At 41.3% G+C, this 22,303-nt stretch overlaps 1 protein-coding gene across 2 annotated transcripts in view; it reads left to right on the plus strand.

The window, feature by feature from the left end:
• The window catches only part of haspin (histone H3 associated protein kinase), a 51,859-nt gene that overhangs the window by 11,200 nt on the left and 18,356 nt on the right, over positions 1-22,303 (plus strand). Inside the window, exons 4-10 of one of the 2 annotated variants that reach the window (XM_078217508.1) lie at positions 319-1,674; positions 7,796-7,907; positions 10,109-10,284; positions 11,370-11,570; positions 11,736-11,786; positions 15,672-15,757; positions 18,048-18,110. In XM_078217508.1, the coding sequence (XP_078073634.1) occupies positions 319-1,674; positions 7,796-7,907; positions 10,109-10,284; positions 11,370-11,570; positions 11,736-11,786; positions 15,672-15,757; positions 18,048-18,110 (2,045 nt within the window). The remainder of the gene's footprint in view (positions 1-318; positions 1,675-7,795; positions 7,908-10,108; positions 10,285-11,369; positions 11,571-11,735; positions 11,787-15,671; positions 15,758-18,047; positions 18,111-22,303) is intronic. The other variant, XM_078217586.1, reaches the window with a different exon arrangement.

The following is a 22,303-nucleotide window of genomic DNA, read 5'->3' on the forward strand; positions in this document are numbered from 1 at the left end:
TGATTCATGAAATGTAAACCTAGTTCAACTTGTCTTTTGATCTGCATTTTTAGTTTAATTAACTTTATAGGTTTAAAATGTAATCAAAGTTTGAGATCAGTGAAGTTTGATGCTTTAATATCTGGAGAGAAACCATTCATACATTAAATGTAATTTGAATAAGGATATTTTCTCGTGCAGTAATGTATACAACAGGTTTAATTGGACAATGAATATAATTTGAGCTTCTGTTAAAATTGTAGACAGTTGAATGTTATGTACATGTATACAACTTAGTAATTTTGTAAATGTGTCCTTTTCCTTTTCCCTCTCCCTCAGGAATTACTTGGGTCACTTTTAGAATCTTCAGGATCATCTATTTCTTTTGCTAAACCAAAGAAAACGTACAGAACTGTTTGCAAGGCTGAAAACTCTAATCGTAATCTCAGTTTTGTAAATAAACTGAATAGATCTCCACTGCAGACTAGCACGCCTTCCTGTACCAGGAAGTTAAGAATCAAGGAACCATCAAGATGCATGATTTCATTCAACAGTGAAAATGAGGAGGATTATGTCTGTAAGAACAATGTTGGGCCTTATATTGAGGAAAGTATTGACTACTCCAGCACAGGAGGAATTTGTTGCTCCCAGAGCAGCAGCACTTCATGCAAACCACTTGCCTCTACAGAACTTTCAAATCATTCAGAGTTTGTTAGATTGCCTCCAAAAAAGTTGGATAGAATTTGCAGTTTTGAAGCTGACTGTGAACCTGTGGCCTTCATGTCTTTGGCAGAAAATCTCGAACGTGTCGATGCAGTAACTTCCCATTTATTTCAAGCTCAGAAGGATGATTTATGCCATACCTTAGACAGTACCTTTAATAATAGCCAAGAGTTGTTTTCTGATGTCATTGTATCTGCTGGATCTCCTGAGGCTGGTTTAATTAATAAAGTAGATGATACTAAAGCAAATGGCAGAAATTCTTTAGCAAAGTCTGGATTGTTTAACGATGCAGCAAGTCTTGACTTAGTAACTAAGCAAGAAAACTGTGAAAGTAGAAACAGAGTTCCCAAATTGGACTTGAAGCCTGCAGTACACTTAGATTACTTTTCAGTACCTAGGTATTTCCTCAAAATGAGATTGATGTCATCTGCTGAAGATGACTCTTCCAAAGTGAGTTCTTCAAGTGCTGCTGGAAAGAAGCAGCAACTTGTTGATCACTTACTTGAAAAATTAACTCCTCAGAAAAGTATGAGAGAATCTTTTAATTGGGTAGCTCTTCAGTCTGATGTGGTTCTCAATCCTCTTGAACTACAGCGGTATTTACCAATGAAAAAAGATTTGATAAGAAATCCAGTAAATAGAAGTGAGGCTGATGGTGCCTTTGATGAACATAAATGCAATTTTCATCTGCCAAAAAAAGAGTTCAGGCACATACATAACCTGAATTTGCAGTCATCTCTTTCTACAATGTACTTTAGTTCCCAAGGTGGAAACTCTGGGAAAGGGTCTACAGCTGAATTCAACTTCGAATCAAAAATAAACCAACAAAACAGAAAAACCATCTCGGTGAAAAATGGCAATTCTTCTGGGGTAGCATTTCAGCAAAACATGGACCCTGTTTCAATTGCTGTGGAAAGTACAGGAAAGTCCACAATGCATTCATGTGAGCATCCAGAATTGCAAGGACCTGAGGTAAGGGATTGCACATTTATTCATAATTTTTATATTCCTAAATAATTAATAAGAACATTCAGACCTTTAAGCCTGTATTCTATGCAATCATGGCTGATCTTCTATTTCAACACAATTTTCCTGCACTACCCCCATATCTCTTGATGTTTTTAATCTGTAGAAATCCTTTGATCTCAGACTTGTACATACTTCACAACTGATTCTCCACAGTCCTTTGGGGAAGAGAATTCCAAAGATTCACCACTCTGAGTGAAGAAATCTCTCCTCATCTCAGTCCTAAATGGTCTGTCCCTTATTCTGAGACTGTCCCCTGTATCTAGAGCCCCCAGCCAAGGGAAACTTCCTCCCTACAGTACCCTGTCAAGTCCTGTAAGAATTTTGCATGTATGAATGAGATCACCTCTCATTTTTCTGAACTCCAGACAATAAAGGCCCAATCTATTTAATGTTTCCAAATAGGACAATCCCTCCATCCAAGGAATTAATTTATTGAACCCTTGTTGCATTCCCTCTATGGGAAATATATATTTCCCTCATTTAGGAGACCAAAGCTCCAGGTGTGGTCTCACCTAGGCTCTATATAATTGCGGTAAGACATCTTTACTCCTGTACTCAAATCCTCTTGTAATAAAGACCAACATTCTATTTGCTGCCTTAATTGCTTGCTGTACCTGCATGTTGACTTTCATTAACAAGGACAGCCAAGTCCATTTGAAGTTCAACACTTCCCATTCTCTCTCCATTTAAGAAATACTCTTATTTCTGTTTCTCTTACCAAAAGTGGATAACCTCGCATTTCTCTCGATTATAGAATCATAGAATCCTACAGTGCAAAAGAGGCTATTCGGCCCATCAAGTCTGCACCGACCACAATCCCACCCAGGCCTTATCCCCATAACCCCATGCAGTTACCCTAGCTAGTCCCCCTGGCATGGCCAATCCACCTAACCCGCACATCTTTGGACTGCATCTGGGAGATGGATTGTAATCCATCTCCCAGATTTCTGCTGACTCGGTTAGCCTGCCCAAATCCCCTTGAAGCATTTTTGCATCCTTCTCACAACTCTCACTTCCACCTAATTTTGTATCATCAGCAAACTTGGGACTTTGCATTTAATTCCCACAATTAAATCATTGATATAGATTGTGGATAGCTGGGGGTGTAAATTTTAACTGACAGGATTGGGTTGTAGAGTTGAAATCAAAAAGGAAAATGGAAAACATAATTCCACTGCTCCACTGCTCCCATTTACTTACTCCCACATGGTGGCAGATTGAGGGGAATCTGCTTGCCATGCTCTGGAGTCAGGTTGTCTTTAAAATATTTCAATGGGGCTGCTTGCCTGAATAACACCAGAAATAGGAGCGTTAACCCCAGAGCCCCTTGAGCCTCCTTCACAATTCAATGAAATTGTGGCTGATATATGTAAACTCCAATTTCCTGCTTTGACCTCATGTTATTTGATTCCCCTGGTGACTTAAATATGTTGATCTCAGTCTTGAATATACCAAGCAACTTAGGATCTACAACTGTCTGGGGTAGAATTCCAAAGATTCATAATTTGCTAAGTGAGGAAATAAATGTCTCATCTTAATTCTAAATGGCCAATTCCTTATCCTGAAACCATGAACCTTGTTCAGCTCCCCAATTAGGGGAAACAGTCTCTCGTAGGGCTTGATAGAGTAGCTTCTAAGAATTGTAGAATCTTCAATGGAAGAACCTCCCACTCTCCTAAATTCTAGGGGATATAGGACTATCCTGTCCTCATGAGACAATTCTTTCATTCAATAAATCAATCTGGTGAGCCTTTTTTTTTGCACCCTTTGAAAGACCAGTATGTCTTGGGTAAGGAACCCAAAACTGTACGCAGTTCTCCAGATATGGTACTACAACTCCCCCTTGCAATAAAGGTTAAGATACTTTTCGCAATAGTAAAACCATGATACAATAACACACATCTTCAAATGGTTTCTTAATCTGGAATGTGCTCGGATCATGAAAGCTGCTATGTAGTAGACGATGTGAACTTGTACGGTGTTAATTTAATTGAGTGTCGTTGACATTAAAACAGTAAAGTTTATAGGCCAACAGTGACCAATTGTGAATAACCATTTAAACAGGGGCAATCGGAGACACTCTCCTGTTTAAGGTTAGCTAATTTAGCACAGACTAAGAATCAAACCCTTGTTTTTCTGATTGGGAGGGGGGTAATTGAATGAAATCAAAATACTTCCCGATTGAATACAAAATGAGATTATAATCTGTCGAAGTTTGAGTAAAAGAAAATAAGGGATATTCTAAAGAAAATGCCTTCAATAGGAAATATTTAGTACGGTGCTAAGAAAGTGCTTATTTTTCTGTATACACATGAGCCCTAAAGAGAAGGGATTTGCATTTCATGATCACTGGACATCTCAGAGCGCTTTGCAATCAATGAGGTACTTTTGAAGTGTTGTAATGTTAAACCAAGACACCTGCATGTGGCTGTGGGGGAAAAATCCTCATGGCACTATTCAAAGCAAAGTAGTGGAGCTGGCAATTGAATGCTGAATTTCCCTATGTTGCAACAATCACTGTACTTCAAAAGTCATGACTCTGTCCTGTTTTGCAACATGCTAATGAGATTAATCTCCTTTGGCAGCCTTCCATCTTCTGAGGTTATGTTTTGCGCCTTGGTGGTCAACTCTGTGTGTTGTTTTGGAGCCCAACTCTGGTATTGCAGTCTCTGCCATATTTGGTGCAGATGAAGACGGTAGGCAGAGTTGGTGCAGAATTCACTGGCCTCTGTTTTCTCTGGATGCTCTTCTTGGCCAGCTGACTTTTTCATTTCTCCTTGTCTGTTCTATTGCCCCTCTGTACAGTTTAGTCTCAAGAGGCCATGGCTAGCAGCGACAGTCTCCCAGCATCTGTGCCGATATCCACTATTTTATCTGGTTTGCAGGTGTTCTTGTAGCAGAGGTATGGATGTCCACTAGGCTGTCACCCACTGTGTTCATAATCTTTGGATATGCAGCTGAGCCAATGCAGATGTCATTTGCACAGCGATGAGTGCATGCTGATGGAAATAGCTTCTTCCATAACCTCAGGTGATGACCTTGTCTTGCCAAGAGACTTTCTAGTTTTAGGGGATGTGCATGTTGCTGGCTAGGCCAACATTTCTATTGCCCATCCCCAATTGCTCTTGAGAAGATGGTGGTGTGCTGCTGCATTGAACCACTGCAGTCCATGTGTTTTAGGAATACCCACCGTGCTGTTGGGAAGTGGGTTCCAGGATTTTGGGTCGGGGGAATGTAGGTTAGGGTTTGGGGGATTAGTGGGTAAATATGTGGGGTTACAGGGATAGGGCTTGGTTAAGACGCTCTATCAGAGAGACGGTGCAGACCCGATGGCCAAATGGCCTCCTTCTGCACTTTAGGATTCTATTATTCTATGATTCTTTCTTTACCCAGCTAGTGAAGGAACACTGATATTGTTCCAAGTCAGGGTGACGTGTGGTTTAGAGGGGAACTTGCAGGTGGTGGTGTTCTCATGCATCTACTGCATTTAACCTTCTAGGTGGTAGAGGTCATTTGGAAGGTGCTGTCAAGGAACGTTGGTGAGTTCGTACGATAAATCCTGTAGATGTTACATACTGCTGCCACCTGAGTACCAATGGTGAAGGGTGTGGATGTTGAATGTTGTGGATGGGGTCCCAATCAAGTGGGCTGCTTTGTCCAGGATGGTGTTGAGGTTCTTGAGTGTTGTTGGCGCTGCATTCATCCAGTCAAGTGGAGCGTGTTCCATCACGTTCCTGACTTATGTCCTGCAGATAGTGTATAGGCCTTTGGGGTCAGGTGATGTGTTACTCACCACAGAATTCCCAACCTCTGACCTGCTTTTGTACCTACAGTACTTACATGGCTAGTCCAGTTCAGTTTCCTGTCAATGGTAACTTGCTTGTGGGGGATTCAGTAATGGTAATGCCATTGAATGTCAAGGGCAGATGGTTATATTCTCTCTTTTTGGAGTTGTTTATCGCCTGTCACTCGTGTTGCAATTATTACTTGCCAGTTGTCAGTTCAAGCAAGGCCACTCAGCTCCTAATCTCATTACAGTTTTGGTTCAAACATAGACAAAAGTGCTGAACTAAAGAGGTGAGGTGAGAATGGTTTCCCTTGGCATTAAGGGATATTTGACCAAGTGTGGCCTCGAGGAGCCCTAGCAAAATTGGAGTCAATGGGAATCAGAGTGAAAACTTTCCGTGGGTTGGAGGTCAATCAATCCGTTATCCTGACAGCAGTTTACATCCCACTGCATGTGGACGTGAAGATCGTACTGGACGAAATATACACCACTACAAATAGCCCTGAGAAGAAACATTCCGAGACCATGTTCATTGTGGCTGGGGACTCCAATCAGGCAAAGCTCAAGAGCGTACTACCAAGTTACTACCAACATGTCTCCTGTTCCATCAGAGGCCCAAACATCCTAGACAGCGGCTAAGCAAATATCAAACGTGCCTACTGCTCTATCGCCCTCCCACAGTTTGGCAAACCAGACCACAAGGCTATGCTCCTGCTCCTGGCTTACAAGCAAAAACTGAAGCGGGAGAATCCATCAAAGAAAGTCATGCAATGTTGGTCTGAGGAATCGGATGATCTCCTACGGGACTACTTAGAGTCAGTGGACTGGTCAGTATTTAAAAACTCTGCGACCAGCCTGAACGAGTACGCCACTGCAGTAACTGACTTCATTAGTAAGTGTGCAGAAGACTGTGTGCTAAAGAAGCAAATCCACGTGTTTCCCAACCGGATGGGAAGGATTGTAATCAACAGATAGCTTCCTTGCCCATGATGTCTTGGGGTTTGGAGTTAATGTTAAGACATCCCAGGGCAACTCCCTCCTGACCGTAAATCACTGTGCTGCCATCTCTGCTGGGCCTCTCTTGCCAGTGGGACAGGGCATACACAGGGATAGTGATGGCGTCTGGGCATTGTTTGTAAGGTATGATTTGATGAGAGTGATTATGCTAGGCTGTTGCTTAACTAGTCTATGGGACAGCTCTCCCCATTTTGGCACATGCCTCCCAAATGTTAGTAAGGAGGACTTTGCTGCTCAACTGGGTTGTGTTCGTCATTGTTGTTTCCAGTGCCTAGGTTGATATGAGTGGGCCATTCGTTTTCATTCCTTCTAGACGTTGTAGCAGTTTGATACAACTGGGTGGCTTACTAGGCTACTTCAGAGGGCATTTAAGAGTCAACCATATGTAGGCCAGACCAGGTAAGGATGGGAGATTTCTTTCCCAAAGGGCATTTGTGACGCAGATGGGTTTTTGCAACAATCAATAATAGTTTTCTGGTCACTGAGATTAGCTTTTAATTCCAGATTTATGAATTGAATTTTAAAGAATCTAGTGTGTGTCCCTTGTGTACTTACAGAAATTAATACAGTTTTATCAATTGGACCAATTACAAATAGATGGAGGTTATTGTGGTGTGAAGTTGATGTGACACATACTGGCGTTGGGAAGATGTTCCATCTACTCTCTAAAAGGCCCTGGAGACGTCATGATTCTGTTTAATTGCTTTGTTTGACTGCCGCGGCTAGAATTTTTCTCCAGCATGCAGATTGAGTGGATTGTAAAATTGATACATTTAATACGACCAACTGAAAGAGCGAAAGTTCACACAGCCTTAATGTAATTCCTGGATTAAATAAAATTTGAAATATCTGGGTGCTATGACACCTCCAAATTTCAGAAATCGGATCAGCACTTGTTTACAAATTTAAAGGGAAAATTTTAACACTGATTGAGAATGTGTTTTTCTAGTGGCATCGTGAATACTCAGTGCTGTCAACAACCTTCATTCATGATGTCACGATATAGGGGAGGGTGGAAGGATACGAAAGAATTTTGTTTCTTGTAAACAATTGTTTGAAAACAGTGGATATGAGGGATGATGGGGACATCATTAAATGTTTCGTATACATACAAATGTAATAGGGAAATACAGTTAAAATATGCATGATCGCATGATCTATTGAATTGCAGTGCGTGAATTAATACAAACATGGTTAAATATGTTTTATTTTTACACCAAGTCTGCAATGTAACTGATTTTATTTTGTCATTTTACCTAGATAAAATCCCTGCAATCAACATTTATGAATTCTTCAACAGTTTTGACCCCCATGGGCTCACGTAATTGGTCAAGGTTCAAAGCAGCTCACTCAATTCATAAAAGAAAGAAAGGTAACTGGGTTTGGTAATACTATAAATTATTCAAATTTTGCACTAACTGCATTAAAAACAAACCTAGCTAAATATTATATTTGTAATATTGCCAAATAGGATATTTATGGCCTCTGACTTCCTCTTCTAAACAACCCCATGTATTATTGCTATTATGGGTATTAATATGTTTCTCCTTTGATTTGGTGCAACTCTGGACTATCATTTGGAGGTGGAGCACAAGTGATATGAGTTCTATTTTAATAAAGCCTTTAGCATATCTGGATATAAGACCATAAGACATAGGAGCGGAAGTAAGGCCATTCGGCCCATCGAGTCCACTCCACCATTCAATCATGGTTGATTTCAACTCCATTTACCCGCTCTCTCCCCATAGCCCTTAATTCCTCGAGAAATCAAGAATTTATCAATTTCTGTCTTGAAGGCGCTCAACGTCTCGGCCTCCACAGCCCTCTGTGGCAATGAATTCCACAGACCTACCACCCTCTGGCTGAAGAAATTTCTCCTCATCTCTGTTCTAAAGTGACTCCCTTTTATTCTAAGGCTGTGCCCCCACGTCCTAGTCTCCCCTGCTAATGGAAACAACTTCCCTACGTCCATCCTATCTAAGCCGTTCATTATCTTGTAAGTTTCTATTAGATCTCCCCTCAACCTCCTAAATTCCAATGAATATAATCCCACGATCCTCAGACGTTCATCGTATGTCAGGCCTACCATTCCTGGGATCATCCGTGTGAATCTCCGCTGGACCCGCTCCAGTGCCAGTATGTCCTTCCTGAGGTGTGGGGCCCAAAATTGCTCACAGTACTCCAAATGGGGCCTAACCAGTGCTTTATAAAGCCTCAGAAGTACATCCCTGCTTTTGTATTCCAAGCCTCTTGAGATAAATGACAACATTACATTTGCTTTCTTAATTACGGACTCAACCTGCAAGTTTACCTTTAGAGAATCCTGGACTAGGACTCCCAAGTCCCTTTGCACTTTAGCATTATGAATTTTGTCACCATTTAGAAAATAGTCCATGCCTCTATTCTTTTTTCCAAAGTGCAAGACCTCGCACTTGCCCACGTTGAATTTCATCAGCCACTTCTTGGACCACTCTCCTAAACTGTCTAAATCTTTCTGCAGCCTCCCCACCTCCTCAATACTACCTGCCCCTCCACCTATCTTTGTATCATCGGCAAACTTGGCCAGAATGCCCCCAGTCCCGTCATCTAGATCGTTAATATATAAAGAGAACAGCTGTGGCCCCAACACTGAACCCTGCGGGACACCACTTGTCACCGGTTGCCATTCTGAGAAAGAACCTTTTATCCCATCTCTCTGCCTTTTGTCTGACAGCCAATCGTCAATCCATGTTAGTACCTTGCCTCGAATACCATGGGCCCTTATTTTACTCAGCAGTCTCCCGTGAGGCACCTTGTCAAAGGCCTTTTGGAAGTCAAGATAGATAACATGATAGATATGAGACAATTGTGCCTCACAATAGCATTGTAATATGAAATGTTGAACTGAGGCTTTTTCCTTTTTCTTGTATTTTTCTCCAATGTTGAAATATCAGTTAACTTAATGCAATAAATTTAATTCGGAAGCATTTCCAAAATATCTGATAAAAGGTTATATTTAGAACCATCGCACCCTTATGAGGCAGAAAGAGGCCATTGGGCCCATCAAATCTGTACCAACTTTCCAAAGCTCGCCTCTGCCCTATCCTCATAATGCTGCACATTTACCATGGCTAATCCACCTAACCTAATCTTTGGACACGAAGGGGCAATTGAAGCATGGCCAATCCATCTAACCTGCACAACTTTGGACTGTGGGAGGAAACCAGAGCACTCAGATGAAGCCCATGCAGACAGCGGCCCAAGGCCAGCATCGAACCTGGGTCCCTGGCTTTGTGAGGCAGCAGTGTTAACCACTGTGCCACCGTGCTGCCTAAACTCCACTATTATTTAACTTCATAACTATTCAATCCCCTGTGGTAGCTGATTGTTCAGTATAACAATGCTGTTGTAGTTTGTCCGTAGTTTTTTCAACTCCTGCACTGAAACTATAGTGTTAACTATTTCTTTATACAGAATTGAGATCAAATGCCCAATCACGTTTTAAGACTGGAATTGTAATATAAAGTAAACTTCACCATGAAGCACCAGTATATGTAATGTTAATGTACATATTTGTGTGTCTCTCTCTTCCAGTCATCATTACACCTTTGAAACCTGGTTGCACCATGCCAGATGAAAACTCTCCAGAATCAACATACCTTTTAAGAAAAAGTTGTAATGATGAAAGCTTGCATAAGTTGGTTTCAATGGCAAATTTATCTCCAACTCCAACTAGCAGTAGAAGAAGACGATTGAGAGGTTCCTTTGCGGTAGATATATTGGCATGAAATTATATCCAGTTAAATCATTTTGCAAAAAGTTAAAACCTGGCAAAAAAAATTGATTTAATCATATTTTTCATCTTGCTAGCATTGCAATGAAACTGATTATTTTTGTCCACTCAGTGAGCTATAAATCACTTGTGCAGTTATAATATTACATAGCTATTTTTAATTTTATATTCCAACATCTCAAGAAGAACAGTCTTTAATGTTTATTACAGGCATAAAATGTTCTGGGATAGTAAAGTGGTATAACTTATCCAAGATGAGTGCATCCTTTTTAACAGTGAAGAAAAAGCACTTAAGTTAATTAAATAAAACGCTCTCTTTTGTATCTGATCTGTTTATCATTATTGATCATTATAAGTGATGTATTTTTCAGATGTGCCCTTGTTGAATAATTGTTAGAACATGATTCGGACATGCCAGAAGGTTTTATGGAATAGGGAAAAGAGACTAACAGATTGAATAAATTGATTATGTTGACCAAAATAATGTTATCCATAGATAATTTTACTCGTATGACAAGGAATAGTTCAATGCCTGAAATTGAGATCATTATTTTACAAAATAATGCTGCATAAAATTATCATTGAGTGTATATTTCTGAAATTCCATGCAGTAATTATTTGAGACTCGTGCATGAGCTGAGAAAGTTACATCAGTTAACCTAAAATATTACTTTGTGTTTCAAAATTACAGTCATGATGTGGAGATGCCGGCGTTGGACTGGGGTAAACACAGTAAGAAGTTTAACAACACCGGGTTAAAGTCCAACAGGTTTATTTGCCACACGTGGCTTTTGCTACCAAATAAACCTGTTGGACTTTAACCTGGTGTTGTTAAACTTCTTACTGTTTTCAAAATTACTGCAGCTTAATATGGTCCAGAACACATTTGATGTTTCCCACTAAATGATTTAATATTTTTTCAGTCATATTAATATTTGTAACATTCTAAATTGAGTGTGTTTATAGTTTAAGAATATTAGGACATTTAATTAATTATCAACTTGAAACACCAAATATGTGAACAGTTTATATACTAATTATTTCTGATTAATTACCTTTTAGAAGAAATGGTCATCAATCCTGCAGCCAATGTTCCTTACATATGAAGAAAAAGTGTACAATGAATGTCATCAGAATGGTCCTATTTCCTTTAAAGAATGTATATCATTAGCCAAACTCAAGAAGTGTGAGAAAATTGGAGAGGGAGTCTTTGGGGAAGTATTTCAGACAACAAATGATGATGGAAAATATGTGGTTTTCAAGGTACTTTGCCAAGAGATAATATTGTAGAGAATTTGAGTTTGCATTTTACTTCACTAGAAAAATCATTTGGCCTATTACACTTGTACTGGTTCTCCTTAAAGAGTTGTTCATTTAGTCCTATTCTCATGCCGTTTCCTAAAATCCTTTTACGTTTCCTTTTTCCAGATATTTATCAAATTTAATGACCAGAAAGTGGCTGGACACCAATATGTCAAGGTCACAAATGGCACTGTTAATATCAAATTAGCTTTACATGCTGACTGACATTCCCACTTGCTTAATCTGCATGCCCCAGCATATATGGCAACAACCTACCCAAAAAAAGCATCCAGCACTGCCTGAATCAAAAGTGGGAGCATTGAAAATACAAGCTATGCAACTGAATGTGGTGGCCTTGCACTTTTTTTAATATGTGTTAAGATATGGATTTGTGACTTGTTAATTTAATAGAAGATATTCTCCAAGTTATTAATGAACAGTGTAAACCACAGGAGGGCCAGAAATGATCCTTTGGGACTTCACCAGTCGCCATTTGCTTTTGTTTGCAAATAGACACTCTTTGCTTGTTTCCTTTTCCCAAACTAGTTTCACCCCTGTCAGCTAATCTGATAATTTGAGGAGCCTCAATCTTTTTTAAAAGCTTGACGTTCATTTACTTTCAGAAGATATGAGAAAGTGTATATCCTCTGCATATTCTTAACTAATTTAGGAATCTCCTTCAGAAATCACTACTCCTTTGACTGTTGTATTCCAGATTGCCACAGAAAGCATATTGTATAATGCTGCCAAGCATTTTCACTGCTTTATCTTTTGCCATGTATTTCCTTTGACCCTAGTCTTTAATATGATGCAAGGTCCAAAGCTTGAATGTTCTCCCACTTCTAGGATCCTAATCCTAAAGTTTTGATAGACCACTGAATACTACATTGCACACACATTTAAGGGACTTTTCTGACTGTGCTCCTGAGGAGGAACTTTACTAATTAGAGCCTGTGTTGAAGATTTGGCACCTTGCACCATTTGCCTGGATTTCTGAAGTACTTTCAGGGCAGATGATGCATCTTTTTGCAGGGATGAATTTTAAAATAATCTCTTCACAGTCACATGCTATTCATTAATAAATAGAAGACACTGATTAGCCACGATTCTCCCATTTCGGTCCGGGAGATTCTCACGTTGGCTGATTCGCAGGGTTTGTGCCCCGTTTGCGTCTCCCAGCGCCGGATTTCTGGTGCCGTCTGCCCCCCTCGCCAGACATTGGTGGGGAGATACAAAGGACCATTTACATGGTCATTTAAATATGATTAGTGGGCCCGGGATAAAGTCTCCAGCCTGCTAGCTGACCCTGCTGGAGTAAAGGGCGGCCATTTGTGGACCCCCCCCCCCCCCCCCGGGGGTGGGGGATACCCCCTGGGCATTGACACCCTGACAGTGCTAGCCTGTGTCCTGGCACTGCCGAAGGGACAAAGTGCCAATGCACATAGGGCACCTTGGCACTGTCCATTGGGCATCGGGCAGAACCAAGTGGGCGGATCCTAATGGACGATCAGTCTGGGTGTGGGGGTCCCGCGGCGCCTCTGCATAGGGTCGGTGGGGGAAGCAGGGAGGTCAGCGATCGGGGCGAGCTGGGGGCAGGGGGGTTAGCCTGCGGGGGTATTTGGCACTGCAGGGGGGTGGGGTTGGGACTGAGAGGGGGATGTTACTGTCGGGGTGGGGAGAATCGGTTGGAGAGGGCTGGAGATCACGGCTGGCTGGGAGGGAGGGGGATTGGAGCTGGGCCCAGGAATGGTTGGGGGGCTAGCAACTGAGCTGGCCAGCAATCGAGAGGCCATCAGTACAGGGCCACTGCGCATGTGCTAATCTCAGCATTTACAGATCGGCACATGTGCAGTAGCCTGCTCAGCGCACTGATTTCAACCTCTCCAGCGGGAATAGGCCCTGCCCCCTGGAATTTAATGATATTCATACTGGTGACCTCTGCTATGCACAGTGTGGGAGATTCTTCTCTGAACTCCCACTGAAAAAAACAACGTAAATTACTCAATTTTTCATGCACTTTGAATTTTTGGGGAAAATTCCGCCCATTGTCTCCCTCTCAATCTGTGAAGTTTTTTCGTAGTTTAGTCAGCTTTGGGCACTGACGGCCTCCCATGATTCCTGTATTACACTACCCTGTAGCGTCTCTAGGCTAACCTAACTGTAGTTGTTAGCTTGAACTTGTGCTCATTGTCAATCATGGATTAGTATTTTTACCCTGGTGCTTCAGTTATGTCTCCTACAACTATTCAATCCATATTCTTGATGCATTTTATAGCTAATTGCATTCCTCTATTTTTACAAATTTGTACACCCTGCATGTTTTTAGGTCTATGTTATAGTCATCTATCTCATTTGAAAACATCCACATAATTTGAATTAGAAGATTGTGGCTTCAAGCCATATTCAAGCTGGATTCGAGCACATCACCTGCATTGCTGCTTCGATGGCATACTGAAAGGCTGCTGCATTGTCGGAGCTGCCGTCTATTGGATAAGACATTAAACTGGTCTGCCTTTGGGTTCTGTTTGCGATATCATGATGTTATTTGAAGAAGGGAATTCTTGCAAAGCCCCAGCTCTCCAGTGTCATTGAAAAATTTAGGCCTGGAAGTAACAGTAGTAATGACAGCAAAATTATTAATTTTGCCATCATTACTCCTCTAAAGTCTGGCAGTGACTTTGGTGATAAGCACATGCATTGTTAAACTCTGAAAACCACTAATTGCTGTAAATGGTTCAATAATTCTGTGTTGAAGTTCCCACTGACTGTAATCAATTAGAAATCATTGAACTGACAACAACTTGCTCTTTTCTGCCAATAGTTTCACTGCAAAAATCCTTGTTGAATGACGTGTGTGAAGTGCATAATTGCTACTGCACAAATTGGAACTGAAAATCAAATTTTATCTGTGGAATATCAAATGCCTTGTTTTTGGTAATTCCACTTTTTTTAAAGTTTGCTATCTGGGGGATTTTTCAATGTGATTGGCTGCTTACACTGCTTGATGAAGCTCAATGCTTGGAGATCCTCTTGACTTGGCCCAAGCTTCAAATTAATCTTAGGAAAGGGGAAGTCCATGCTACAGAAATTGCTAGATCTTTGGTGGCAGTTTTCTTCGAGTTCAGTGGCAAGCACTGTTAATTTTCCCTTGACAGCAAAATCTAGGACATGGATTAACTGCTTATTTGTTGGATTGACAATTGAGAGATAATGCCTTGTGCAAAGTGGCTGTTTCTCTTGCTTATACAATTATAACTGCATTTGAAGATAATTTGCAAACACATAATGCCCCTATTTTAGCTGTATATTTCTAATTGCAAAATAATATTCCATTATGCTTTATTCAATGTATTTGTAACAAAGCATTTGTTTGACTGGAACACCTTTACCAACTTAATCTTTTGAGCTATATTGTCATTTCTACTTTTCAGATCAGCTGCGATTCTTACCACGTTCTCCTATCTGTTATCTATCTGTTTCAATGTATCCTCATTATATTTGATGGCTTTAATAAGAATGATACTTCCCTCCCCCACCACCAAATTTTATATTTTACTACTTTAATTCGCACTCATTGAGGTAACCCAGTTGGCACAAAGAATCAGCCGTTTTCCTCTTGTCTTTTGGCTGTAATCCGAGCACACATCTTTTGGGATGCAGAAGGATTAGTAATAGGCAAGGTTTAAGTACCAACTCTTGGTTAATAGTCAAAAGGGAGCACTTAATTTTATGTCAAAAGCGAGAACTGCAGCAATCTGGACAAGAGACAAGTTACATTAAGCAGAAGATATTTTGTTACAAGTAAAAATGAGTTTTGAGCTTGAGTTTTGAATTCTGCATTTTTAATTAAATGATCAAATCTTGTATTTAAGATTTATTAAGAATAAAAGTGTGCACGTCTACATGCTTCCCTTATGCTGCCATCTATCACATGCTAAGGGAGCAACATATTCTAGAAGAGCAAATTCACTTATTATCTATAAGCAACACCACAGTGAAGAGCTGCAAGTTGTGTTTTCTTGCACTTGTATCCCAAATAATTCAACTGTAATTAACTTGCAGATAATCCCTATCGAAGGAGAGAAGCCTGTGAATGGTGAACCACAGAAGAAATTTGAAGAGATTCTTCCTGAAATAATAATTTCAAAGTATGTGTTTATTTTCAAATTGGTCTTTAAGTTTCAAGCTGATCCTTTTAAAAAAAAAGGAAAAACATTGCTGGATAGTGAAGTGCTTTTCAATGCTCTTAAATATGGTGCAGAGTAAAGTTCCCACTACTCTAGTATTGTTTAATAAAAATCATTGTGCAATTATACCACTTTAACTAGTTTTAGTTAAAAAAACAGCCTTGCCCCTACCTCAAATGCAAATCAATATTCTGATGGTGTTCAGGAGGACGGGCTTTAGTGAAAGCCGTTTGTTAAGTAAAAATGCATTATACCTCAAATGCATTTCACCAAAGTTTGAAATTCTGATGAAGCATTTCTTCGTGCAGCCTCTAAGTCGTGCCCAGCAATTACAAGCAGTGCTTTCACTTCATCAGCGCGATTGCCGAGAATATTGACCTACACATTAAGGTGATCCAGGCCCGTCCTCCTGATCACCATCCAGAATATTGATTTGTTACTAAATATACTTGTTAATAAATGTTGTTAAATTGCTTATTGTACAATCCTAAGTGTGCCAATAGTTACACTAACAACCAATTTAAGATAATTAGAGCGCAGAACATGGTTCCTTTACTCTTGTTTGGAGTGGTATCCATTCGTGTGTGGGAACTGCTTTAAATGGAAGGAATATGTTGAAGCCTTGTGCCTTTTTTTAATTATCTGGGAACTCGAGGAAGACTATACCTCCCTGTTGTTTCCTGCATAGAACTGCCTCGGCCAATTATAGTTGACTTGCCGAACAACCCTTTTCCATTGTGGTATGAATTGTTGTGATTGTTTGAAGTTGGCCTTTCTTCCATTTGTCCTGATGAGTGCAAAATGAAGAACTTCGGCAACATGTCTCACTTTTCAGCAATATTCAAATTCTGTACTACCAAGCAGGTATAGGCATATCTTATTTGGAGTTGGGGACCAAGTGTAATGTGTCAAAATTCGCAGATGACACTAAGATGGGTGGAAGAGCAAAGTGTGCAGAGGACGCTGAAAATCTGCGAAGGGATATAGATAATCTAAGTGAGTGGGCACGGGTCTGGCAGATGGAGTACAATGTTGGTAAATGTGAGATCCATTTTGGTAGGAATAACAGCAAAATGGACTATTATTTAAAAGTAAAAAATTGCAGCATGCTGCTGTGCAGAGGGACCTGGGTGTCCTTCTGCAAGAATCTCAAGGAGTTGGTTTGCAGGTGCAGCAGTTGATTAAGAAGGCAAATGGAATTTTGTCCTTCATTGCTAGAGGGATGGAGTTTAAAAACAGCGAGATTATGCTGAAGCTGTAAAAGGTGCTGGTGAGGCCACACCTGGAGTACTGTGTACAGTTTTGGTCTCCTTACTTGAGAAAGGATATACTGGCACTGGAGGGGTGCAGAGGAGATTCACTAGTTGATTCTGGAGTTGAGAGGGCTGGCTTATGAGGAGAGACTGAGTAGATTGGGGCTATACTCATTGGAATTCAGAAGAATGAGGGGAGATTTTATAGAAACATATAAGATTATGAAGGGAATAGATAAGATAGAAGCAGGGAAGTTGCTTCCACTGGTGGGTGAAACTAGAACTCGGGGGCATAGTCTCAAAATAAGGGGAAGCAGATTTAGGACCAAGTTGAGGAGGAACTTCTTCAGACAAAGGGTTGTGAATCTGTGGAATTCCCTGCCCAGTGAAGCAGTTGAGGCTACCTCATTGAATGTTTTTAAGGCAAGGATAAATTTTTGAACAGTAAAGGAATTAAGGGCTATGGTGAGCGGGCGGGTAAATGGAGCTGAGTCCACAAAAAGATCAGCCATGATCTTATTGAATGGCAGAGCAGGCTCGAGGGGCCAGATGGCCTACTCCTGCTCCTCGTTCTTATGTTCTTATGTTTATGTTCTTATGCCCTGCATATTCAGTAATGGTGACTATTGCTTTTTTTAAATTTGCCAATTGAAAATGTAGTTACCTACATCTGAATTCCCAATTTGGCTAAGGTATTGAATAACACTGCTATATTCTACCTAGCTATCCTGCAATCTTCCTAGTAAAGAAAATGCATACTTTACCAGAATAATTTCTATTTCTTGAACAGGTATCATTGTGGTCTTTCTGGCTGAAGCGTTCAATTTGCTACTGAAAAATAAGCACTTTTCTGTGTCCACTTAAGAACTCAGTTCATTCAAAGCCATACTGCAGAGCTGGAAAGCAGTTTTAGACTGCATGACACAGCGCCATCCAGTGCTCAATTGAATTGTTCTTCAAACAATGTAATTCTAAATGGAAAAATATTTCTCCTTTAGGGAACTAAGTCAACTGAGTGAAGACAGTGAAAACTGCACAAGTGGATTCATTTTCTTACATTCGTAAGTGCTCTTATTTATGAAATTTTGATTTGAATTTTGTAAATGTAATGTTATTACTTTGCTCCAACATTAGCATCAGTTAATGATATAGATGTTCTTTGAAATAGTTATTTGAAAAAAATTCACAATTTCTTTGACTGCTTTTGTTAAGATTTATAAGAATTTCCTCTTGGATCAACCATAATATAATTAATAACACTGAAAAAGCACTGAGCAGGAATCTGACAAATTACAATGATGGTTTTCAGAGTTTGAAGGTTTAGAAGTTAACTTTCTTAAGAGGTTAAATGCCAGCCTTCTACAATCACTTAATGTCACTTGACATCTCTAGCAAGGGTTTAATAATTGTGATGAATATTAATTGTTGGAAAATAATGCATCCACTTTGGCAACAGAAGCGAATTAATCATTAATTTAAAAAAATGAAAATAAATAGCAACAAGCAATTAGATTAATTTTTCTGATAAGTTGACCATAGAATCTCACTAAACGAGGCCATTCAGCCCTTTCAGGAATTTCGGGAGCTCGGCTGGAAGCTGAGAGCAAAGACAAAACATGTGGTCATCTCTGGTACGCTACCGGTGCCACGTGATAGCGAGTTGAGGAACAGGGAGAGAGTGCACTTAAACATGTGGTTGCAGGGATGGTGCAGGAGGGAGGGTTTCAGATATGTGGATAATTGGAACACGTTCTGGGGAAGGTGGGACCTGTACAAACAGGACGGGGTGCACCTGAACCAGAGGGGCACCAATATCCTGGGAGGGAAATTTGCTACGGCTCTTCAGGGGGATTTAAACTAATTTGTCAGGGGAGTGGGAAAAGGAGTTGTAGTCCAGAAGTCAGTGTTGAGGGTGGTGAGGTATTGGGGAAGGTATCAAGGTCAAGGGTGGGTACCGGTAGACAGGAAGATGGGTTGAAGTGTGTCTACTTCAATGCAAGGAGCATCCGGAACAAGGTGGATGAACTTGGGGCGTGGATTGCTACTTGGGACTACGATGTTGTGGCCATTACGGAGACGTGGGTAGAACAAGGACAGGAATGGTTGTTGGACGTTCCGGGGTATAGATGTTTCAGTAAGTGTAGGGAAGCTGGTAAAAGAGGTGGAGGAGTAGCATTGTTAATCAAGGATAGTTTAACGGCTGCGGAAAAGCACTTTGAGGGGGATATGCACACTGAGGTAATATGGGCTGCAGTTAGAAACAGGAAAGGAGCGGTCACGTTGCTAGGAGTTTACTATAGGCCCCCAAATAGTAATAGAGATGTGGAGGAAGAAATTGCTAAGCAGATTATGGATACGTGTGGGGGGTCACAGGGTAGTTGTCATGGGGGACTTTAACTTTCCAAATATTGATTGGAACCTTTGTAGGTCAAATAGTTTGGATGGGGCACTTTTTGTGCAGTGTGTGCAGGAGGGTTTCCTGACACAATATGTGGATAGGCCGACAAGGGGTGAGGCCACATTGGATTTGGTACTGGGAAATGAACCGGGCCAAGTGTTAGATTTGGTTGTGGGAGAGAACTTTGGAGATAGTGACCACAATTCGGTGTCTTTTGTTATTGCAATGGAGAGGGATAGGGCCGGACGGCAGGGCAAGGTTTACAATTGGGGGAGAGGTAATTATGATGCGATTAGGCAAGAATTAGGGGGCATAAGATGGGAACAGAAACTGTCAGGGAAAGGCACTGATGAAAAGTGGAACTTTTTCAAGGAACAAATACTGGGTGTCCTTGATAGGTATGTCCCTGTCAGGCAGGGAGGAAATGGCCGAGTGAGGGAACCGTGGTTCACAAAAGAGGTGGAATGTCTTGTGAAAAGGAAGAGGGAAGCTTATGTAGGGATGAGGAAACAAGGTTCAGATGGCTCGACTGAGGGTTACAAGTTAGCAAGGAACGAGCTGAAAAAGGGGCTGAGGAGAGCTAGGAGGGGACATGAGAAGTCCTTGGCGGGTCGGATCAAGGAAAACCCCAAGGCTTTTTACTCTTATGTGAGGAATAAAAGAATGACCAGGGTGAGGTTAGGGCCGGTCAAGGACAGTGGTGGGAACTTGTGTATGGAATCAGTAGAGATAGGCGAGGTGATGAATGAATACTTTTCTTCAGTGTTCACCAAGGAGAGGGGCCATGTTTTTCAGGAAGAGAAGGTGTTACAGGCTAATAGGCTGGAGGAAATAGATGTTCGGAGGGAGGATGTATTGGCAGTTTTGAATAAACTGAAGGTCGATAAGTCCCCTGGGCCTGATGAAATGTATCCTAGGATTCTTTGGGAGGCGAGGGATGAGATTGCAGAGCCTTTGGCTTTGATCTTTGGGTCCTCGCTGTCCACGGGGATGGTGCCAGAGGACTGGAGAGTGGCAAATGTTGTTCCTCTGTTTAAGAAAGGGAATAGAAATGACCCTGGTAATTATAGACCGGTTAGTCTGACTTCGGTGGTTGGTAAATTGATGGAAAAGGTCCTTAGGGATGGGATTTACGACCATTTAGAAAGATGCGGATTAATCCGGGATAGTCAGCACGGATTTGTGAAGGGCAAATCGTGCCTCACAAATTTGATAGAATTTTTTGAGGAGGTAACTAGGTGTGTTGATGAAGGTAGGGCGGTTGATGTCATACATGGATTTTAGTAAGGCGTTTGATAAGGTCCCCAATGGTCGGCTTATGATGAAAGTAAGGAGGTGTGGGATAGAGGGAAAGTTGGCCGATTGGATAGGTAACTGGCTGTCTGATTGAAGACAGAGGGTGGTGGTGGATGGAAAATTTTCGGACTGGAGGCAGGTTGCTAGCGGAGTGCCGCAGGGATCGGTGCTTGGTCCTCTGCTCTTTGTGATTTTTATTAATGACTTAGAGGAGGGGGCTGAAGGGTGGATCAGTAAATTTGCTGATGACACCAAGATTGGTGGAGTAGTGGATGAGGTGGAGGGGTGTTGTAGGCTGCAAAGAGACATAGATAGGATGCAAAGCTGGGCTGAAAAATGGCAAATGGAGTTTAACCCTGATAAATGTGAGGTGATTCATTTTGGTAGGACTAATTTAAATGTGGATTACAGGGTCAAAGGTAGGGTTCTGAAGACTGTGGAGGAACAGAGAGATCTTGGGGTCCATATCCACAGATCTCTAAAGGTTGCCACTCAAGTGGATAGAGCTGTGAAGAAGGCCTATAGTGTGTTTGCTTTTATTAACAGGGGGTTGGAGTTTAAGAGCCGTGGGGTTATGCTGCAACTGTACAGGACCTTGGTGAGACCGCATTTGGAATATTGCGTGCAGTTCTGGTCACCTCACTATAAGAAGGATGTGGAAGCGCTGGAAAGAGTGCAGAGGAGATTTACCAGGATGCTGCCTGGTTTGGAGTGTCGGTCTTATGAGGAAAGGTTGAGGGAGCTGGGGCTGTTCTCTCTGGAGCGGAGGAGATTGAGGGGAGACTTAATAGAGGTTTATAAAATGATGAAGGGGATAGATCGAGTGAACGTTCAAAGACTATTTCCTCGGGTGGATGGAGCTATTACGAGGGGGCATAACTATAGGGTTCATGGTGGGAGATATAGGAAGGATATCAGAGGTAGGTTCTTCACGCAGAGAGTGGTTGGGGTGTGGAATGGACTGCCTGCAGTGATAGTGGAGTCAGACACTTTAGGAACATTTAAGCGGTTATTGGATAGGCACATGGAGCACACCAGGATGGTAGGGAGTGGGATAGCTTGATCTTGGTTTCAGATGAAGGTCGGCACAACATCGTGGGCCGAAGGGCCTGTTCTGTGCTGTACTGTTCTATGTTCTATGTTTCTGTTTGAAAGAATTACCCATTGGAATTTGAGCATGTAAATTCATTACATTTTGCTCTTGTTGCTCCTATTTACTTTAGTTTTCCATTGCAGATGTACACACATTTCAAAACATTTAATAAAGTGGCCAGTAACAAATTGAGTTTGTATCACTATGCACATCTTAAATATTTTGGGGCTGAAATTTCACTGCCCTTCGGCCACCTTCCTGGTCCAGCTCCACTGTGGTAGAATGACAGGAAAACAAGCCAAGACACTTGCGTACAGTACACTGAGAGCAGTATACCATCATCCTCTTCAAGGAAGTAATGGCAACAATTTGCTAAATGTGATAGGCTTCGAACAGATCTAGCAGCCTGATTGGACATCCATGAGGCTCTGTGAGCCATCAGCAGCAGCAGAATTGTCTTCGACCAC

Source organism: Mustelus asterias, chromosome 1, assembly GCF_964213995.1.
Source record: "Mustelus asterias chromosome 1, sMusAst1.hap1.1, whole genome shotgun sequence".
Lineage (NCBI taxonomy): Eukaryota > Metazoa > Chordata > Chondrichthyes > Carcharhiniformes > Triakidae > Mustelus > Mustelus asterias.